At 36.5% G+C, this 20,144-nt stretch overlaps 1 protein-coding gene across 1 annotated transcript; it reads left to right on the plus strand.

Moving 5' to 3' along the window:
• The first annotated feature begins 401 nt into the window (after window positions 1-401).
• Tgif2lx (TGFB induced factor homeobox 2 like X-linked) lies at window positions 402-1,266 on the plus strand. The gene has a single exon (XM_059250812.1). It carries the CDS (start codon window positions 512-514, stop codon window positions 1,175-1,177), a length of 666 nt encoding a protein of 221 aa, XP_059106795.1. The 5' UTR covers window positions 402-511; the 3' UTR covers window positions 1,178-1,266.
• The last annotated feature ends 18,878 nt before the right edge of the window (window positions 1,267-20,144 follow it).

Genomic DNA, 20,144 nt, shown 5'->3' on the forward strand with positions numbered 1-20,144 from the left:
GCCTGACCACTTGAGTTCAATCCCCAGAAGAAAGAACAATCCAAATCCTCTGACCTCAACACGAACAACCCACGGTATGTTGGTATGTGTACTTGAACACACACACACACACACACACACACACACACACACACACACACACTGAGTGAATTTTTCAAATTAATGGTAATATTATTCTTCAATTAATGGACTTTGGTGACAGCTGTTAAGAGAACTCGAGAGTTATAAAAAATGGGGTAAGAACAAGTACATTAGAAGCTATGGTAAAAAAAAAATGTTAAGAAAAACAGTAAGGCCATGTAGATCCAAAAAGCTTAGAGGGTGGGTGGATGAGAGGATAGTTCAGGTGTGGCATAGTTTGTGACATCACAGAACCAGCTTGCTCAGCCCGCCAACTGATGAGAATTCTGTTCAGAAATCTGTGAAGGCTTTCCCTTGTTCTCCCAGAGCTCCGTTAGTCCTATTTCAGTCATCCTTGGTTTCCAAGGCACTGAAGGCAGTGTTCAAGAATATGGAGGGTGTTGAAAGTAGTCTAGAGGAGACCCAAGACCCTAATGAAAAAAGTACCTTGATCAGGAAAAGACTTGCCAGGAGCTGTAAGAACAAGTTTCTTGACAGCCAGAGACTTCGGAAAGGATACCTGCTGCCGTCTGCGTCTGTGAAGATCCTCCGTGACTGGCTCCATAAGCACCGGTTTAATGCCTACCCTAATGAAGAAGAGAAGCAAATGCTGTCCAAGAAGACCAACTTATCTTACCTTCAGATCTCCAACTGGTTTACAAACGCCCGTAGACGCCTTCTCCCAGGAATCCTTCAAGAAAATTCAAACAAATTTACCTACGAAGGCCAGGCTGCAGATTCATCCCAGAAGCAGCACATCAGTCTATCTGAAGAGGTTAAGGCACAGCGTAATGTCCAAGCAGAGATGGGGGATCTGTCCCTGCTAATATACCAAGTATCTCAAAAGCTACCAGATCCCGAGTCTTCAAGCCAGGTCGTCCCTGAAGCCCCTTCAGAGGAAGGCGGCAAGTTTTCCACCAGTGAGCCTTTGTCTTCTCCAGCATCTGTGCTGCCAGAGGAAAAACCCGATTTTAGCAGCTTCTACATGCTGGTTGATGCTGCTGTACAGAAGGCAGCAGAACTGGAGGAGCAGAAGAAGCAAAATCTCAATCAGTAATCTCCACCCCCACCCCTCTCAGCAGTTCACATAGTCAGTCCTTTGCACTTTGGTGGATTAATATATGCTCAACCTGACTTAACTTACAATGTCATCTTGTAATGTCATCTTTTGTCCTACGTTTATCCCCTCCCAATCTTGAGAAACTCTTTCTATTATCACATCTCAATTTTTCTGCATATGTCAGTGTTTTCAGATGAAACTCGATAGCCACAATTATCAACTTTAACGAATTTCTAAATTCTCCTCCCCTGAGCTTAAGTGTTATATATCGGATATTAAAGATTATGTGAGCTTCAGACAAGGGTGTTCATGGCTAATCTAAATTTCTCTAATCCAGTTAAGCCCTAGATACCAAGACATCCTTCTTTCTCTCTCTATTGGTATATATCTTTAATTACTTGCACAGATAATGTAAAGGAAAAACTCCAAAACAAATGTTTATGACACTGCTGTCCAGATTTTAATGTTCTTTTTGTTGTTGTGGTTTTGCTTTTAAGCTTTCAAGTCTCTGTTTCACTTTTTACAGTTTATTTTGAGTAGAGGTTTATATCTGCAGGAGTACGAGTATGAAAGCCAAAGTAAAGTAAATTCATAATTTTTGGGAGGATAAGGGTAATCTCTTTAGACAAATCATAGTGAACATTTGGCATGGTAATTTCATGGAGAACTTCAATTGGTGGTTTACTGCTGCCAAGTCTTAGTTTGTTCACTGGGTTTGGAGAATGTGTTTTGTTAGTTTTAATTATCTGCATCACAGGAAAACTGTAACAACAAATTCCCTAGAAACCAGCTGTAGATAATTTATGGGGGGAAAAAGGAATCAATCTAGAATATTTTAGTAAAGCAGAAATTAAACTCAGGTAATCTATATTGTGTTTGTTTTACTTAAACATATTTATTTTTCAGTTTAAAATGTTTGACTTGATGGAGTTTTGTGGAAAGGTAAATGCTTCAGACAGCTCCCACATGAAAATATTCCTGTGGGTCTATGAATGCAGCTTCTCATGCTGTCTTAAGTTCAGACAGATTTTCAATAGAAATTGAAATATACACAAAGCTGTTATTTAGGTTTTCTGATTTTATGAAGCTAAAACCTTGTCAATACGGCCTCCGTTTCAGCTCCTGCACAAACAACAAACAGCTATAACTACTAGGCATGTGGGTTTTTTGTCTACTTCTTAGGTGGTTGATAGTTGTTTTAGTGCCTATCTCTTTATTGAGAATTTCAATATAATATGTTTCATCTTCTTAAAGCATGTTTAGAAAGTCTTAGTCTGAAAAATGTCAATTTCCATGTTGATAGGAAGGAAGAGATCATCAATCTCAAACTGCCTTTCCTGAAATAGAGTAAAGCAATTCCTATTTCCTTCTAAGTTTTTATATTATTGTTTCACAGTTCTATGCACTTATAATGGAATTTATTCATTTTCACCCCTGTTTTCCTGTCATGTCCCTTCCTTTCCTGCTCTAACCCTTCTTCCCAACAAGTCCCCCTCTACTTGCATGCCCCCCCTTTTTTAAATTGATGTTGTCAGTTTAATTACAATTTCTTGTACAAGTGTGAGTGGGAGAGATTTTACTGAAGCAAGGGAAATTTATCAGTAACAAGACTCCACCCCCAACAACTATTAACTGCCAATAGTCCCTTAGGTATAGGTATGCCCTACCCCATCCATGATGAAATGTTGATAAGTTGATCTTGTGTAGAAAACCACAACTTCAGTGAGTTTGTCAATGCAAGAGCTATATCAAGTCCAGAAAGGGGTTCTTTTGATGTATATTTCCCCATCCTCTTTTCTTATACTCTTTCCACTCTACCTCAGTGTTTATTGAGCCTTGTATGGATGATATAGCTATCCCATTTAGGGCCATACATTTCTTCTTCATTTATTATCCTCCATACATTCCATCTTCACTTATTTGTCTCCACATTTTAGATATTTTTAGCTTTCTGTATTAAGGTCTATCAGTTGCACTAAGAAGCTTCACTGATGAATATGGGAACAACGCTGATAATTTATGAATCTAAAAATGATTATTAGGCAGTTTGTCAATATGAGCATTTAGCAAAACAATTTTAGTTACTTCCTAGGACCTATGACCACCTCAGTCATGTAATCTTGACTTGTTTTACATAACTAGGCTTGATTTCCTTCTTCTTGATTTGACCTCAATCACAAGGAAAAACAAAAAGCTAAGTTAAGAGTATATCAGTCATTCCAATATCGCACTACAAGATACAACTAGTCCAGAAGCGCATTGTTATAGGTTCCAAGATTCACAAGTGAGTTGGATTATTGATTACTTATTATGAGTAACATGCATAGCGCATTCTAAAAACGTGAAAGCTAGCCAGTATGAAGGTTGCTTCCAACTCCTCTTTAACATCATTTGTTGAAAAGTCTGGGTTTCTTGTTTGTCTGTTTGTTTTAACTCAAACAATATTTTTGTCAAAAATAATGTGGCTTTTTTTAAGATTTATTTATTTATTATGTACAGAGAAGAGGGAGACAAATCTCATTACAGATGGTTGTGAGCCACCATTGGGTGCTGGGAATTGAACTCAGGACCTCTGGAAGAACAGTCAGTGCTCTTAACTACTGAGCCATCTCAAGAATTGTTGAGACCAAGATTGGAAAAAGTACAGGGACAAATAGCCAAACGAATGGAAACACATGAACTATGAGCCAATAGCTGAGGAGCCCCCAACTGGATCAGGCCCTCTGGATAAGTGAAACAGTTGATTAGCTTGAACTGTTTGGGAGGCACCCAGACAGTGGGACCAGGACCTGTTCTCAGGGCATGAGCTGGCTGTTTGGAACCTGGGGCTTATGCAGGGACACTTGGCTCAGTCTGAGGGGAGGGGACTGGATCTGCCTGGACTGAATCTACCAGGTTGAACTCAATCCCCAGGGGAGCCTTTGCCCTGGAGGAGATGGGAATGAGGGGTGTGCTGGGGAGAAGGCGGGGGGGGGGGGTAGGGAGGGAGGAGAACAAGGGAATCCATGGCTGATATGTAAAATTAAATTAAATTATAAAATAAAAAAATAAGGTGGCTGTAGGTGCACAGACTTAGGTATGGGTCCTATATTTTATTCAGTTGCTCTGTATTTATATTTGAGCTTATATCATGTTGTTTTCATTACTATTGGTTCTGGAATTTAAATTGAAATTAGATATGATGATATTCCCAGTAGAGTTTAGGATTATTATGGGTATCTGGGATCTTTTGTACTTGCATATAGATTTAATTTCTTTTTCTTATTTTAGTTTATTAAGAATTGAGTCGGTGTTTTGATTAAAGTTGCAATGAATTTGTCAGTTACTTTTGGTAGAATGATCATTATCACAAAATTAATCCTAATAATCCATGAACGTAGAAGGTTTTTCGATGGTCTAATTTCTTCCTCAACTTCTTCAATATTTTACAATTTTCATTGTATAGATGTTTTGCTTCCTTAGTTAAATCTCTCTCTCTCTCTCTCTCTCTCTCTCTCTCTCTCTCTCTCTCTCTCTCTCTCTCTCTCTCTCTTCACTCTCATGTGTTGTGAATGGTAATATTTTCAAGATATTTTTTAGTGTGTTTGACATTGCATACAGGATTTCTGTTGATTTTAGTATATTAGTTTTATTTTCTTCCTTTCTTTTACTAAGAGATTTTTCTATTCATTTTACATTACATACCAACCACAGATTCCCCTGTCATCCATTCTCCTGCCCCCAGCCTTCCCCCCCAACCCACCCCCTATTCCCACCTCCTCCAAGGCAAGGTCTCCCATGGGGAGTCAGCAGAGCCTGTTATATTGAGTTGAGGTAGGTTCAAGCCCCTCCGCCCTGCACCAATGCTGTACAAAGTGTTTCACCATAGGCACTAGGCTCCAAAAAGCCAGCTCATGCACTAAGGGCAGGTCCCAATCCCACTGCTTGGGGGCTCTCCTACACAGTTCATGCTCAACAAACTGTCTCACTTATCCACAGGGCCTAGTCCAGTACCATGTGGGCTCCTCAGCTATTGGTCCACATTTCATGCATTTCCACTAGTTTGGCTAGTTATTTCTCTACTTTTTCTGGTCATAGTCTCAATATCCCTTGCTCATGGAATTCCTCCTCTATCTCATCGATTGGACTCCTGGAGTTTGGCCGGCGACCCAGTGGTGGATTTCTGCATCTGCTTCCATCAGTCACTGGATGAGGGTTCTATGATAACAGGTAGGGTATTCAGCCATCCGATCACCAGAGTAGACCAGGTCAGGCACACTCTCAATCATTGCCATTAGTGTATGGTGGAATCATCCTTGTGGATTACTGGGAACCTCCCTAGCATTCTGCTTCTCCCTATTCCAATGGTGTTTTCATTTATCATGGTATCTCTTTCCTTGCTCTCCCACTCTTTTCTTCTTCCAGCTCGAACCCCCTGCTCCTCTAAGCTCTCATCCCCCATCCATTGCCCTCCAAAACCAACCCTTACCCCCAGTTTGCTCATGTAGATCTCATCCATTTCTCCATCGCTGGGCGATCCATGTGTCCTTCCTAGGGTCCTCCTTACTACCTAGCCTCTTTGGAGTTGTGGCTTGCAGTCTGGTTATCCTTTGCTTTATATCTACTATCCAATTATGAGTGAGTAAATACCATGTTTGTCATTCTGAGTCTGGATTACCTCAATCAGAATATTTTCTAGTTGCAACCATTTGCCTGCAAACCTCATGATGCCATTGTTTTTCTCTGCTGAGTAGTACTCCGTTGTGTATATGTACCACACTTTCTTTATCTGTTGTTCAGTTGATGGGCGTCTAGGTTGTTTCCCGGTTCTGGCTATTACAAATAAGGCTGCTATGAACATAGTTGAGCATGTGTCCCTGTGGTATGATTGAGCATTTCTTGGGTATATGCTCAAGAGTGGTATAGCTGTGTCTTGAGGAAGATTGATTCCCAATTTTCTGAGAAATCACCATACTGATTTCCAAAGTGGCTGTACAAGTTTGCATTCCCACCAACAGTGGAGAAGTGTTCCCCTTGCTCTGCATCCTCTCCAACATTAGCTGTTTTCGGTGTTTTTGATCATAGCCATTCTGACAGGTGTAAGATCGTATCTCAGAGTTGTTTTTATTTGCATTTCCCTGATGACTAAGGATGTTGAGCAAATCCTTATATGTCTTTTGGCCATATGAGATTCTTCAGTTGATAATTTTCTGATTAGTTCTATAGCCCATTTTTTTTGTTAATTGGACTATTAGGTATTTTACTGTCTAGTTTCTTGAGTTTTTTATGTATTTTGGAGATCAACCCTCTGTCAGATGTGAGATTTGTGAAGATCTTTTCCCGTTCTGTAGTCTGTCATTTTGTCTTATTGACCATGTCTTTTGCCCTACAAAAGCTTCCCAGTTTCAAGAGATCCCATTTATTAATTGTTGCTTTAAGTGTCTGTGCTACTTGTGTTTTATTTATGAAGTGATTTCCAGTGCCAATGCATTCAAGACTACTTCCTACTTTCTCTTCAATCAGGTTCAGAGTAACTGTATTTATGTTGAGGTCTTTGATCCACTTGGACTTAAGTTTTGTGCATGACAGATATGGATCTATTTGCAGTCTTCTACATATTGACATCCAGTTATGCCAGCACCATTTGTTGAAGATGCTTTCTTTTTTCCATTGTACACTTTTGGCTTCTTTGTCGAAAATCATATGTTCATACGTGTGCGGATTAATGTCAGTGTCTTCAGTTCAATTCCATTGGTCCACACGTCGATTTTTATGCCAGTACAAAGCTGTTTTTATTACTGTAGCTCTATAGTAGAGCTTGAAGTCAGGGATCATGATGCCTTCAGAGGTTGTTTTATTGTACAGGATTCTTTAGGCTATCCTGGGTTTTTTGTTTTTCCATATGAAGTTGACTATTGTTCTTTCCAGGTCTGTGAAGAACTGTGTTGGTGTTTTGATGGGGATTGCATTGAATCTGTAGATTGCTTTTGGTAAGATTGCCATTTTCACTATGTTAATCCTACCTATCTATGAGCATGAGAGATCTTTCCATTTTCTGACATCTTCTTCAATTTCTTTCTTCAGAGACTTAAAGTTTTTGTCATACAGGTTCTTCACTTGCTTAGTTATAGTTACCCCAGGTATTTATATTATTTGTGGCAATTGTAAGTGGTGATGTTTCTCTGATTTCTTTATCAGCCCTTTTATCATTTATATAGGAGGGCTACTGAGTTTTTTGAGTTAATCTTGTATCCTGCCACATTACTGAAGGTGTTTATCAGCTGTAGAAGTTCCCTAGTAGAATATTTGGGGTCACTTATGTACAGTATCGTATTGTCTGCAAATAGTGAAAGTTTGACTTCTTTCTTTCCAATTTCTATCCCTTTTGTCTCCTTTTGTTGTCTTATTGTTCTAGCTAGAACTTCAAGTATTCTATTGAATAAATATGAGGAGAGTGGACAGCCTTGACTTGGTCCTGCTATTAGTGGAATCGCTTTATGTTTCTCTCCATTTAATTTGATATTGGCTGTTGGCTTACAGTAAATTGCTTTTATTATGTTTAGGTATGTTCCTTGTATTCCTGTTCTCTCTAGGACCTTTACCATAAAGAGGTGTTGGATTTTGTCAAAGGCTTTTTCAATATCTAATGAAGTTATAATGTGTTTTTTTTTTTCTTTCAGTTTGTTTATATGGTATATTACATTGGCAGATTTTTGTATTTTAAACCATCCTTGCATCCCTGGGATAAACCCTACTTGTTCATGTTGGAGAAGTTTTTTGATATGTTCTTGGATTTGATTTGCCAATATTTTATTGAGTATATTTGCATCAGTGTTCAGGAGGGAGATTGGTCTGTAGTTCTCATTCTTTGTTGCATCTTTGTGTGGTTTGAGTATCAGGGTAACTGTGGCCTCGTAAAAAGAGTTTGACAATGTTCCTTCTGTTTCTATTGTGTGGAACAATTTGAAGAATATTGGTATTAGCTCTTCTTTGAAGATCTGGTAGAATTCTGCACTGAAACCATCTGGTCCTAGACTTTTTTTGGTTGGGAGACTTTTAATGACTTTCTATTTCCTTGGGTGTTATTGCCCTATGTAAATAGTTTATCTGCTCTTGATTTAACTTTGGCATGTGGTTCCTATCCAGAAAATTGTCCATCTCTTTCAGATTTTCCAATTTTGTGGAGTATAGGTTTTTGAAGTATGACCTGATGATTTTTTGGATTTCCTTGTTGTCTGTTGGTATGTCTCCCTTTTCATTTCGGATTTTGATGATTTGTATTCTCTCTCTATGTCTCTGCCTTTTGGTTAATTTGGATAAGGGCTTGTCTATCTTGTTGATTTTCTCAAAGAACCAAATTTTTGTTTTATTGCTTCTTTGTATTGTTCTCTTTGTTTCTATTTCATTGATTTCAGCCCTCAATTTGATTATTTCCTGGAGTCGATTCCTCCAGGGTGAGTTTGCTTCTTTTCATTCTAGAGCTTTCAGATGTGCTGTTAAGTTACTAGTGTGAGATTTCTCTAATTTCTTTGTGTGCATATTTAGTGCATTTAGAGCTATGAATTTTCCTCTTAGCACTGCTTTTATAGGGTCCCATAAGTTTGGGTATGTTGTACTTTCATTTTCATTGAATTCTAGGAAATCTTTAATTTCTTTCTTGACCCATTGGTGATTCATTTGGGCACTGTTCAGTTTCCATGAGATTGTAAGCTTTCTGTAAAATTTTGTTGTTGTTGAAATCTAACTTTAATCCATGGGGGTTCAATAAAATACAGGAGGTTATTCTAAATTTTTTGTATCTGTTGAGATTTATTTTTTGACTGAGCATGTGGTCAATTTTAGAGAAGGTTCCTTGGGGTGCTGAGAAGAAGGTAAATTATTTTGTGTTAGGGTTGAATGTTCTGTAGATACCTATTAAATCCATTTGAGTCATAACTTCTGTTAGGTCCCTTATTTCACTGTTAAATTTCAGTCTGGCAGATCTATCCAATGGTGAGAATGGGGTGTTGAAATCTCCCACTAGTAGTGTGTAGGGTTTGATGTGCAATTTAAGCTTTAGTAATTTTTTTTTATAAATGTGGGTGCCTTTGTATTTGAGGCATAAATGTTCAGAATTGAGACTTCATCTTGGTGGATTTTCCCTGTGAAAAGTATGTAATGTCCTTCCCAATTTCTTTCAATCGATTTTAGTTTGAAGTCTATTTTAATAGATACTAGGATAGCTACACTAGCTTGCTTCTTAAGTCCATTTGATTGAAAAGTCTTTTCCCAGCCTTTTACTCTGAGGTAGTATCTGTCTTTAAAGTTGAGGTGTGTTTCTTGTACACAACAGAAAGATGGATCCTGTTTTTGTATCCATTCTGTCAGCCTGTTTCTTTTTATACGTGAATTGAGACCATTGATGTTAACGGATATTAATGATCACTGATTGTTAATTCCTGTTATTTTTTGTTGGTAGTGTTGTGTGTTTCTCTTCTTTGGTATTTGTTGGCATGGGGTTATCTATTGTCTTTATTTTCACGGTTGTATCTGGTTGTATCTAAGTTCCTTAGGTTGCGTTTTTCCTTCTAGTGCTTTCTGTAGGGCTGTATTTGTGGATAGGTATTTTTTAAATCTGGTTTTATCATGGAATATTTTGTTTATTCTATCTATGGTCATTGACAGTTTTCCTGGATATGATAGTCTGGGTTGACATCTATGGTCTCTTAGTGTCTGCATAACATCTGTCCAGGACCTTCTGGCTTTCAGTGTCTCCATTGAGAAGTCAGGTGTTATTCTGATGAGTCTGCCTTTATATGTTACTAGGTCTTTTTTCTTTGCAGCTTTTAATATTTTTTTCTTTATTCTGTATGTTTAATGGTTTGATTATTATGTGGCAAGGGGTCTTTTTTTTGGATCCAGTCTATTTGGTGTTCTGTAAGCTTCATAGGCATTTCCTTCTTTAAGTTGGGAAAGTTTTCTTCCATGATTTTGTTGAATATATTTTCTGTGCCTTTGAGTTGGTATTCTTCTCCTTCTTCTATCCCTATTATTCTTAGGTTTGGTCTTTTCATGGTGTCCCAAATTTCCTGGACGCTTTGTGTTATGACTTTTTTGGCTTCCGTGTTTCCTTTGACTGATGAATCTGTTTCCTCTATTGTATCTTCAATGCCAGAGATTCTATAACCATTTCTTCCATTCTGCTGGTTATGCTTGCATCTGTAGTTACTGTTCGTTTACTCAGATTTTCCATTTTAAGCCTTCCCTCAGTTTGTGTTTTCTTTATTGCCTCTGTTTCAGTTTTCAAATCTTGGACTTTTTCATTCATCTGTTTAATTTTTTTTTTTACTTTCTTTAAGGGATTTATTGATTTCTTCCAATTTTTTATTTGTCTGTTCTTCAAATTCTTTAAGGGTATTTTTCATTGTCTTTCTTAAAGCTTCTATCATCTTCTTAAAGTCATTTTTAAGGTCTATTTCTTCTGCTTCTTCTGCTTTGGGATGTTCAGGTCTTGCTAATGTAACTCCACCAGGTTCTGATGGTGCCATATTGGTCTTTATGTTGTTGACTGTATTTTTGCACTGGCATCTACCATCTCTTCCTCTACTTCGTGCAAGCGTTATCTGTGTCTGAGGGAGCCTCTTTTGGTCTGGTAGATACTCTTGGTCTAATGGGAGCTCTTGTTCTAATTTGGGCTCTTGGTCCAATCTGTTCCCAGTTGGTACAGGGTGTGCTTATGTCTCAGGTTTTCACTGGTGTCACAGGGCGCTGTTTTCTCTGCAAGGAGGTGGGGGATGGGCAGTTGGCTGGTCCCTGGGGCTCCAGTGGCTTTGAGCAGGGGCACAGGATATACCACAGGGGACTAGAGGCTAGGGACCTTATCTGTTTAGTCCAGAGATGGGGCCTTACCTGATCCCAATCAGTGCAGATTGGGCTTACATCTCTAATTTTCACTGGTGTCACAGGGGGCTGTTTTCTTGGTGAGGAGCAGTATATTAGTTTTTTAACCTCCCATTTTGATGCAAGTATATCTCAACTCAAGACTTCCTGCTGGAGTCTTTGTGGTATCACATATATAGAATCATATAACTGGCACAAAGGGATACTTTGACATCTTTCATATATATATATATATATATATATATATATATATATAGACAGATAGTAATATATAATGTAATCTATCTATCTATATCTATATCTATCTATATATCTATATATCTATATCTATTTATATATCTATATCTATATCTATATAATGTCTTACTGTTCTACTTAAGACTTCAAGCACTGCATTAAAATGACATGGAGGAAATAGGAATCTTTGTCTTGTTTCTGATCTTAATAGGAATATTTCAAGTTTTTCTCTACTTTGTATGTTGGAGGCTATAAATTTTGGTATCAGGATAATACTAATTTGTGAAAAGAGTTTAGTTGCATTTCTGGTTTTCTTATTTATGGAGTAATTTAATAAGTTCTGCTGTTGGTTTTTTGATGGTTTGGTAGATTCTGCATTAAACCCGTCTCGACATGGGCTTTCTTTTTTGGGAAATTTTTAGTTACTCCTTCACTTTTTTGCTGTTTTATGTCTATTTCAAATAGGTTAAATTTTGGTAGGCCATATGTATCTATAAAGTATTCATTTATTGTAATATTTTTCACTTAAGTGGAATACATATTTCCATGATATATCCTCATTGCTTTCCAGATTTCATTGGTATCTGTTGTTACATATCTCCTTTCATCTCTAATTTAGTTAATTTGGGTTTTCTCTCTTTACATTAAATTGGCTAAGTTTTTGTAAATCTTGTTAATCTTTTTGAAGAAGCAATATTTTTGCTTCATTGATTCATTCTATTACATTTTTCCTTTCTGTTTTATTATTTTCTACCTTGATCTCCCCATTTCTTTCTATCCACTATGTTGGGATTTGCTTTATTCCTTTCTAACAAATAATTATGTTATTTACTAGAGAGCCTTTTAGGTTTCCTTTGTTTTATCCCATAGGTTATGAGTTGTATCTATCTTTCCATTCAATTCAAAGAACTTTTTATTTTTTTTCCTGATTGTCTCAACCACTGTTAGTAATCATGTAGTGTGTTTATTTCAATGATATTTTATAGTTTCTGTAATTTCTGTTGTCATTGATTTATAAATATAAATATACCATTTTGATCAGAATATAATTTTCATTTTTCCTATGTTTATTGAAACTTGCTTTAAGCCCTGATAACCCATTTTAGAAAAAATTCCTTTAATGCTTCTAAGATGAATGTGTATTTTATTGTATTTTGCTGTCTGTCATGTCTGGTTTACTGTCCTATTTTATTCTATTGTTTCTCTGTTTATATTTTACCTGGGTGATTTATCTAAAGGTAACAAAAATGTTTTGAAGTCACCTGTACTAGAGTATTAGGTTTAATTTGTGTTTTTATATTTAGCAGTATTACTTGTGTGAAATTTGATGTGCGTGTGTTTGGTGTATATATATTTAGAACTGTAATTTATTCTTGGTGGGTTGTTCTTTTGATCAATATGAAGTGATTTTCTTCTGAGTAAATTTGGTTTGAAGTCTATTTACTCAGATATTAGAATAATGACACTTTTTTTTTTAAATCTCACTTGCTTGGGAGATGTTTCTTCATTCATTCAATCTAAGGTAGTATCTCTCCTTAATAGCAAAATATTAGAGGCACAAAATGTAGAGATGCTAGTTTCTAATGCATTCTGCCAGCCTATGTCTTTTCACAGTTAAATTGAGACCATTCATATTCAGAATTTATTTATTCCTGACTTTTTGTTGACTTTGTAGTTTTGGGTGCATCATTAGCAACTGTCTTTTCCTCATTTGTTAGTCATAAATTCCTTTAGGCTGAGGTTATCATGAAAATTTTCCCTTTATTCTGTTATCATAGATATTTTTTGTCAAATACATTTAACTTGGGTTGACAGTTGTGATCTTTCAGGACTTGAAGTACGTCTTTCTAAGCCCTTCTAGTTTAGTAGGTTTCCATTGAAAATTCAGAAGTTATTTGGTGGATCTACTTTTATATGTTACTCAGCTCTTCTTTCGTTTACTTTTTAATACACATTCTTCATTCTGTGTATTTAGTCTTTCAGCTATGGTATGTTGAGGGAGTTTATTTTCCTATGCTATTTGGTATTCTTTGAGATTCTTACAGATTGAAGGGCTGTTTTTGCTCCTAGATTTGAAAAAAAATTGTCTCTGATTTAAGAAAATAGTTCCTACTACTTCAGCATAAAATTCTTCTCCTTCTATCTCCATAATTTGTTAACTTTGCACTTTAATGATTATGTCCCAAAGATCTTGCAATTCTTCTCTTTCATTTTTTAATCTATCATTGACCTGGACTGACTAACCAAATTCTTCCATCTTTCCTTGTGTCTCAGAAATCCAGTCCTACACATGATGAGTCATTTCACAGGAATTTTCATTTGATCTACTATATGTTCATTTCCACCATCATTTTGTTTTTGGGTTTTTTTTCTTCAGTGCTATACTTTTTGAATTCTGTGGTAATCCTTACCTAGTTTCTGATTTTAATGGAAATGCTTTCTGTTTCTCATCATTTAGCTTAAAATTGACTGTGAACTTGCTGTAAATTGCCTTTATTATATTGAGGAAAGTCCCTCTTATTTCTAGTGTCTCCTGGACTTTTCTCCTAAAAGGAGGATGGATTTTGTCAAAGGCATTTGTTTTTGCATCTAATGAGATTATCATATGTTTTTTGTCTTTCAGTCTTCTTATATGATAAATTACATTTATTGATTTATGTATGTTGAACCATCCCTGAATCTCTGGGATGAAGCCAACTTGATAATGGTGGATGATGATCTTGTAATGTTTTCTTGTATTCAGTTTACAAGTATTTATTGACTTATTGCATCTCTGCTCATTAGGACAATTGGTCTATAATCTTTTTATTGTGTCTTTCTGCAGTTTTGGTATCAGCATAATAGTGGCTTAATGAAATAAGTAGGAGTTATTCCTTCAGCTTGTATTTTTGTGGAATAGTTTGATGAATGTTAGTGTTAGTTCTCCACTAAAGGTTTTGGCAGATTTCTTCTAGCTCTGGGCTTGTTTCAGTTGTGAAATTTTAAATTACTGCTTGTATTTACTAGGACTTTTGGTTGTTTAAACTGCTTATCTCATCATTATTTACCCTTACCAGGTTAAATATATCTGGTAGTATACCTGTTTCTTCTAGGTTTTCCTGTTCTGGTTAATATAAATTTTTGTGTGTCTTTATATGATTCCCTGAGTTTCCTTGATATCTTTTGTAATATTCCCATTTTCACTTTTTTATTTTATTAATTTAGATATTATTTCTTTGTCATTTGACTAATGTGGCTATGGGTTTGTCAATTTTGTTAATTTTCTCAAAGAGTGAACTCTTCATTTTATTGATTCTTTATATTATTTTTTGTTTCTATTTCATTGATTTCAGGCCTGCGTTTGATTATTTGTTCCTATCTACAATTTTTGGGTATAATTTGTTTTTGTTTTTCTAGAGCTTTCAGGTGTATTAAGTTACTAACATGAAATCTTTCCATATTGTTTAGGCACTTAATGCTAAGAACTTTACTTTTAGAAATTCTTTATTTGTATCGCACAGTTTTGGGTATGTTGTGTTTTTTATTTTTATAAACCTCTAGACAGTTATTAATTTCTACCCAATATCTGGCTTAACTCATAATTTCTTCAATAATGAGTTGTTGAGTTTCCATGATTTTGTATAGTTTGGTCATTTTTAAAATTGTTGATATCTAGTTTTAAGTAATGGTGGTCAGCAATGATGGAACATTTTGCTTCAATTTTCTCATATTGGTTGACACTTTGGAAGAAAATTTGATGATCTGTTGGGAACAAAGTATATACTTTAGTGTTTGTGTAGAATGTTCTGTAGATTTCTGATGGATCCATTTATCCAGAAGGGGTGGGGCACCATCCAAAGCAAGCACCTGCTCCTCCCAGGCCTTAAGGGGTCCCCGTCTGGGCCACACCCTGGTAGGGTACCTATAAGTTACCTGTTGCCTTATTCGGGGCAGTGCTTCAGAGCAAAGTGCAGACAATCACCCCTACATCTCCCCCTTTTGTTTAAGGAAGAAAGTTCTAACCTAACTCATAACTATATACAATAGTAATAATTATCAAGGAGAAATAAAGGTTAATAACATAATAACATAAATAAATGGATGTAGCTGAAGTTTTTCTGGTCCTGCCTGCCTCTGGCAGCCCCATGGTCCCACAGCTGCTCAAACCAAATGAACACATAAAGGCTTATATTAGTTACTAACTGTATGGCCTAGTGGCTCAGGCTTTTTAATAGCTAGCTCTTACATCTTAAATCAGCCCATTTCTATAAATCTATACTTTGCCACATAGTTTTGGGCTTACCAGTACTTTACATCTTGCTTCTTCTGGCAGTGGCTAGCAGTGTCTTCCTGCTCTCTCTTTCTCCTTCCTTCCTCTCTTGTTAGACTGTCCAGCCTAACCTTATTCTGCCTCATCATTGGTCAAACAGCTTTATTTATCACCCAATCAGAACAGCAAATATTCACAGAATACAGAACATCATCCATCAAATGGAACTACGACCAACAAGAGCAACATCAAACAAGAGACACATACTAAAATCCAGAGAAGTCTATAGTATAGATAAATGGCATGTTACAGAGATAATTCCAAAAGGTATCCTATCCTGAAGAACCTGAATCTAATATTTAACATGTTCTAGCTAAGATTTTAGAAGATTGTGACTGTAACTGTTAGTCTTCAATCTCATTAAAGACCTCACAAGGAATATAATAATACCAGAGATAATGGGAGACAGATGCAAGAAACTTTCGGGAATCTTGTGAGAGTAGACAGAGAGAGCTGGCAGCCTGGACAGTCACCCAAAGTTTCTCAGCATCATTGGTACAATCAAATTAGCTACAGGCCTAGAGTATCTAACATACCATTATCAGAACAGAAAATTTGAAAGATCATCTTGCCCTGTCTCTGCAGAGTTCAGTAGTCACTTTTCCTTGTGTTCCACTCATCCAGAATGGATAGCATTCATAGAGTCAGCAGTTGAAGTAAGGGCAATTATTTGCCCAGTAGGTCATTTTGTGCCAAGAAGAAGACAAACTTTCAAGCAGAAATGTCTAGGAAGCCTAACATTCACTCAGGATCAAATCAGTGCTGCCAGAAGCAATCATGCCTCATGTCCACAAAATTCTAAGTTATTTAAATAACATATTCTCTAGGTCTATGAAATGTTTGAAAATTACCTGTACATCTGACCTATGTATCTGTAAATCTTGACAACCTAACTAACATAACTATAGCGATGACAAGCATAGGTGACTATAAATCTATAAGTCTTATCTACCTAAACAACCTAAGGACTAAGGCTTTACATAAACAAGGTTAACAGTCTGTAAGCAAATGTACGGTAAAAGGACAATGACATCAAAATTGTGACAGTACACAAAATAGCTTAAGCAGAGGTAGGAGCGTATAGTGCAATATGCAATATGACAATAATCCTAAATATGTATCAATATCCAAAATATCCTAAACAGAGGTAGAACATACATATCCTATGACAAATATAATTTTATATTTGTGTCAATATACAAAATATTTCAAATAATAGTCAAAGTATGTGTACATTACGACAAATATAGTTCCGTATTTTTATCAATATACAAATAATGCTAAATAGGAATATAAAAATAGTTTACATTTGTATCAATATACAAGAATCCATAACAGTGAAAATTATCTAAGGCTGATATTTTACCAAATTAGTTTACTAGTATGTGCAATAATCATCCTTAATATCATATATATATATATATATCCATTCCCTTTTTTGTTTTCTTAAGGAAAATACGAGTCCAATATTTTCTTCCACCCCAACCCTATAACCATTGCCCATAACCCTGAGAAACATGATACCTTTGGGAAAAAGGAGAGCCGTTTTCTTAGAATTGTTTCCTGCTGTTTAGGAGGCAACAGTATCTCTGTGGAGTCCTGTAAGAAAGCTCAGAGAGTTAGGTCTCTATTGAACTACCTGTGTAGATTCTGCAGCCAGTCTCAGAGTAATGGGTAAGATTGTCTGAGATTCTGGCTAGAAGTGTAGTATGATGGACCATCTTATCATGGAACTGTCTTGGAGAGTTTTTAGTCCAAGGTTGAATATTGAGTAATGTTCATGAATACCTTGGCATTATTTTGGACTGGGTAGAGTTGTTGTGGGGCCCCATCTTCCTTCTGGAGACTTCAGATATTTCTATTGGAAATGATTTATTTTTTACTCTGGAAAACTTGAACATTTTCAATATCAAGATGGAAAGTTTTGGATTTATACTGGATACAGAAGGAATTCTTCAAAGGCGAGGAAAAGTATAGAAAGAAATAGAGTCTAGACAATGGTCCCTAAATTATTGGTTTTCTTCTGTCTCACACCAGTTGGCTCTTCTGATATGAGACAGAATCTCCTAATTTTTCTTTTAGTAATATTTTTGGGTTTAGAGAAGGAGAGAGTCAAATTCCAACTCCAAAGCCAGCTTGATTTATAATTGAATTTGGACCACAAATATTCTAGAGTTAAAGAGATATTGATGCTAGGCTGTGAGATATTATCCTGTATAGTATATTGGAACCAATAGGTTATTTCCTTCTGTTGTATATGGCTAGATATTCAAGGCCTTATGATTTCTGAAAGATGAGTGTTTCTATTATCCTGTAAAGACAGAAAACAGAATCCTGCCTCAACCCTTGTTTGTTAAATTTTTCTTACAATTTGTAGAGATGTCACATTGGTCGATGAGCTTTTATTTCTGCTCATGAAGGGGTTTCTTCTATTCAAATCTAATTTTTATTAATTTTGTTGGTATCCATAGCTTTTATTCTCCTGCAGAAACAAAAGCAAAACCCCTTTCCCTAACATAGGATGTATCCTGATTTCCATTCTGAGGTCAACACATCTTTGAAATAAAGTGGTTGGTTTAGCTCAGAGGTTTTTTGTTGTTGTTGTCCAATGTCTCTTCTCAGCTGTTGTTCCTTTCTCATCAGCATTGAAAAAAAAATCAAGGTTAATAAGGCATTACACAATCTATTTCTAGGAGTCATTGTTACCTCTTGCTGTTTATTTAGCATATCCTTTAAAATACAACTGGAATTTTCTATGACTGCTTGGCCTGTGGGATTGTGTGGTATACCTGTAACACGCTTTATATTGTAATAAGCAAAAACCTGTCACATTTTATTTGAGACATTTACTAGATCATTGTCAGTATCAATTTGTACAGATATTCCCATGATGGCCATAACTTCTAAGAGGTGTGCAATCACTGAATCAGCCTTTTCAGAGCTTATAGGAGTTGCCCCCTGAAATCCTGAATAGGTGTCAATGGTATGGTGTACACATTTTAGTCTTCCAAATTCTGCAAAAGGAAACACATCCATCTGCCAAATTTCATTTCTTTGTATATCTATTGGATAGCTTCCTATGGGTATTGGAGTTTGATTATAGAAGAAATAAGTAGGACATTTTCTTACAATTTCCTTGGCTTGTTGCCAAGTGATGGAAAAAGCCTTTTTCAAACCCTTGCTATTTACATGATATTTCTTACTAAATTCTGAGGCTTCTAGCATATTACCTATTAGTAACTGATCAATCTCATCATTACCTTGTGCTAGAGGTCCTGGTAGACTCATATGGGATGTGATATGTGTGCTTCTCAGGAGAGCTCTGCCTTGATCCACAGCACCAGCATCCAAGACCAGGAGGTAGCAAAGAGAAAGTGAGCACGTACTCCTCCCAGGTCTTAAGCGGTCCCCACCTGGACCATGCCATGCCGGGGAGCAGGTACCTAGCTCTTACTTGATGCCTCACTAGGGGTGGTGCTTCAGGGTAAAGCACAGACAACCACCCCTAGACCATGGATAGTGATTAATGGAGATACTCACAGCTGGTCAAGTATAGAGCATATGTGACTGTGCAATACTCATACATGACTGGGACATCAATATTAGACTCACAAGTTACTTTTTATTGAGCATCCTGCCAATTCACAACCATGGTAGATCTTTCCATCTTCTGAGATCTGCATTTTTTCCTTCAAAGACTTGAAATTCTTGTCTTATTGGTTTTCAATTGCTTAGTTAGAATTACAACAAGATATTTTATGTTGTTTGTGACTATTGTGAAGGGTGTTGGTTCCCTAATTACTTTCTCAGCCTGATTATCCTTTGTATATAGGAGGGCTACTGCTTTTTTGAGTTAATTTTGTATACAGCCACTTTACTAAAGGTTTTATGAGCTGCAGATGTTCCCTGGCAGAATTTTTGGGAACCACTTATAGCTACTATCATATCATCTGCGAATAATGATACTTTGACTTTGTCAATTCCAATTTTATTCCCTTTATCTCCTGTAGTATAACTACTCAGTACTACACTGAGTAGATTTGGAGAGAGTGGAAGGCTTTGTCTTGCCATTGAGTTTAGGAAAATTGCTTTAGGTTTCTGTCCATTTAACTTAACGTTCGCTATAGGATTTTTCTATCTCACCTTTTTCATATTTAGGTATATTAAATTAAACTCTTGTAACATGAGTTGCTAAACGGTCTTATTAATAAAAATAACCCAGAGCCAGATACTGGGGTGAAAACTGAGAGATCAGAGGAATAGAACAAGCCAAGCCACAAATTCTTATTGCTAGGAAATCCTCAGCCTAAGAGAGAGCTAATTCCTAAACACTTAAGCCTATATACCTTTCTGTGCCCTGCTATCTTACATCCTCTCTCTGCCCAGCTATATCACTTCCTCTTTTCACCCAGCTCTATCATTTCCTGTCTGTCTATATAGACCTACAGACCTCTATGTTTAACTAGTGCTGGGATTAAAGGCACGTGTCACCATGCCTGGTTCTGTTCCCAGTGTGGCCTTGAACTAAAAGAGATCTGGATGTATCTCTGCCTCTCGAAT

This window comes from Peromyscus eremicus, chromosome X (genome assembly GCF_949786415.1).
Source record: "Peromyscus eremicus chromosome X, PerEre_H2_v1, whole genome shotgun sequence".
Classification (NCBI taxonomy): domain Eukaryota; kingdom Metazoa; phylum Chordata; class Mammalia; order Rodentia; family Cricetidae; genus Peromyscus; species Peromyscus eremicus.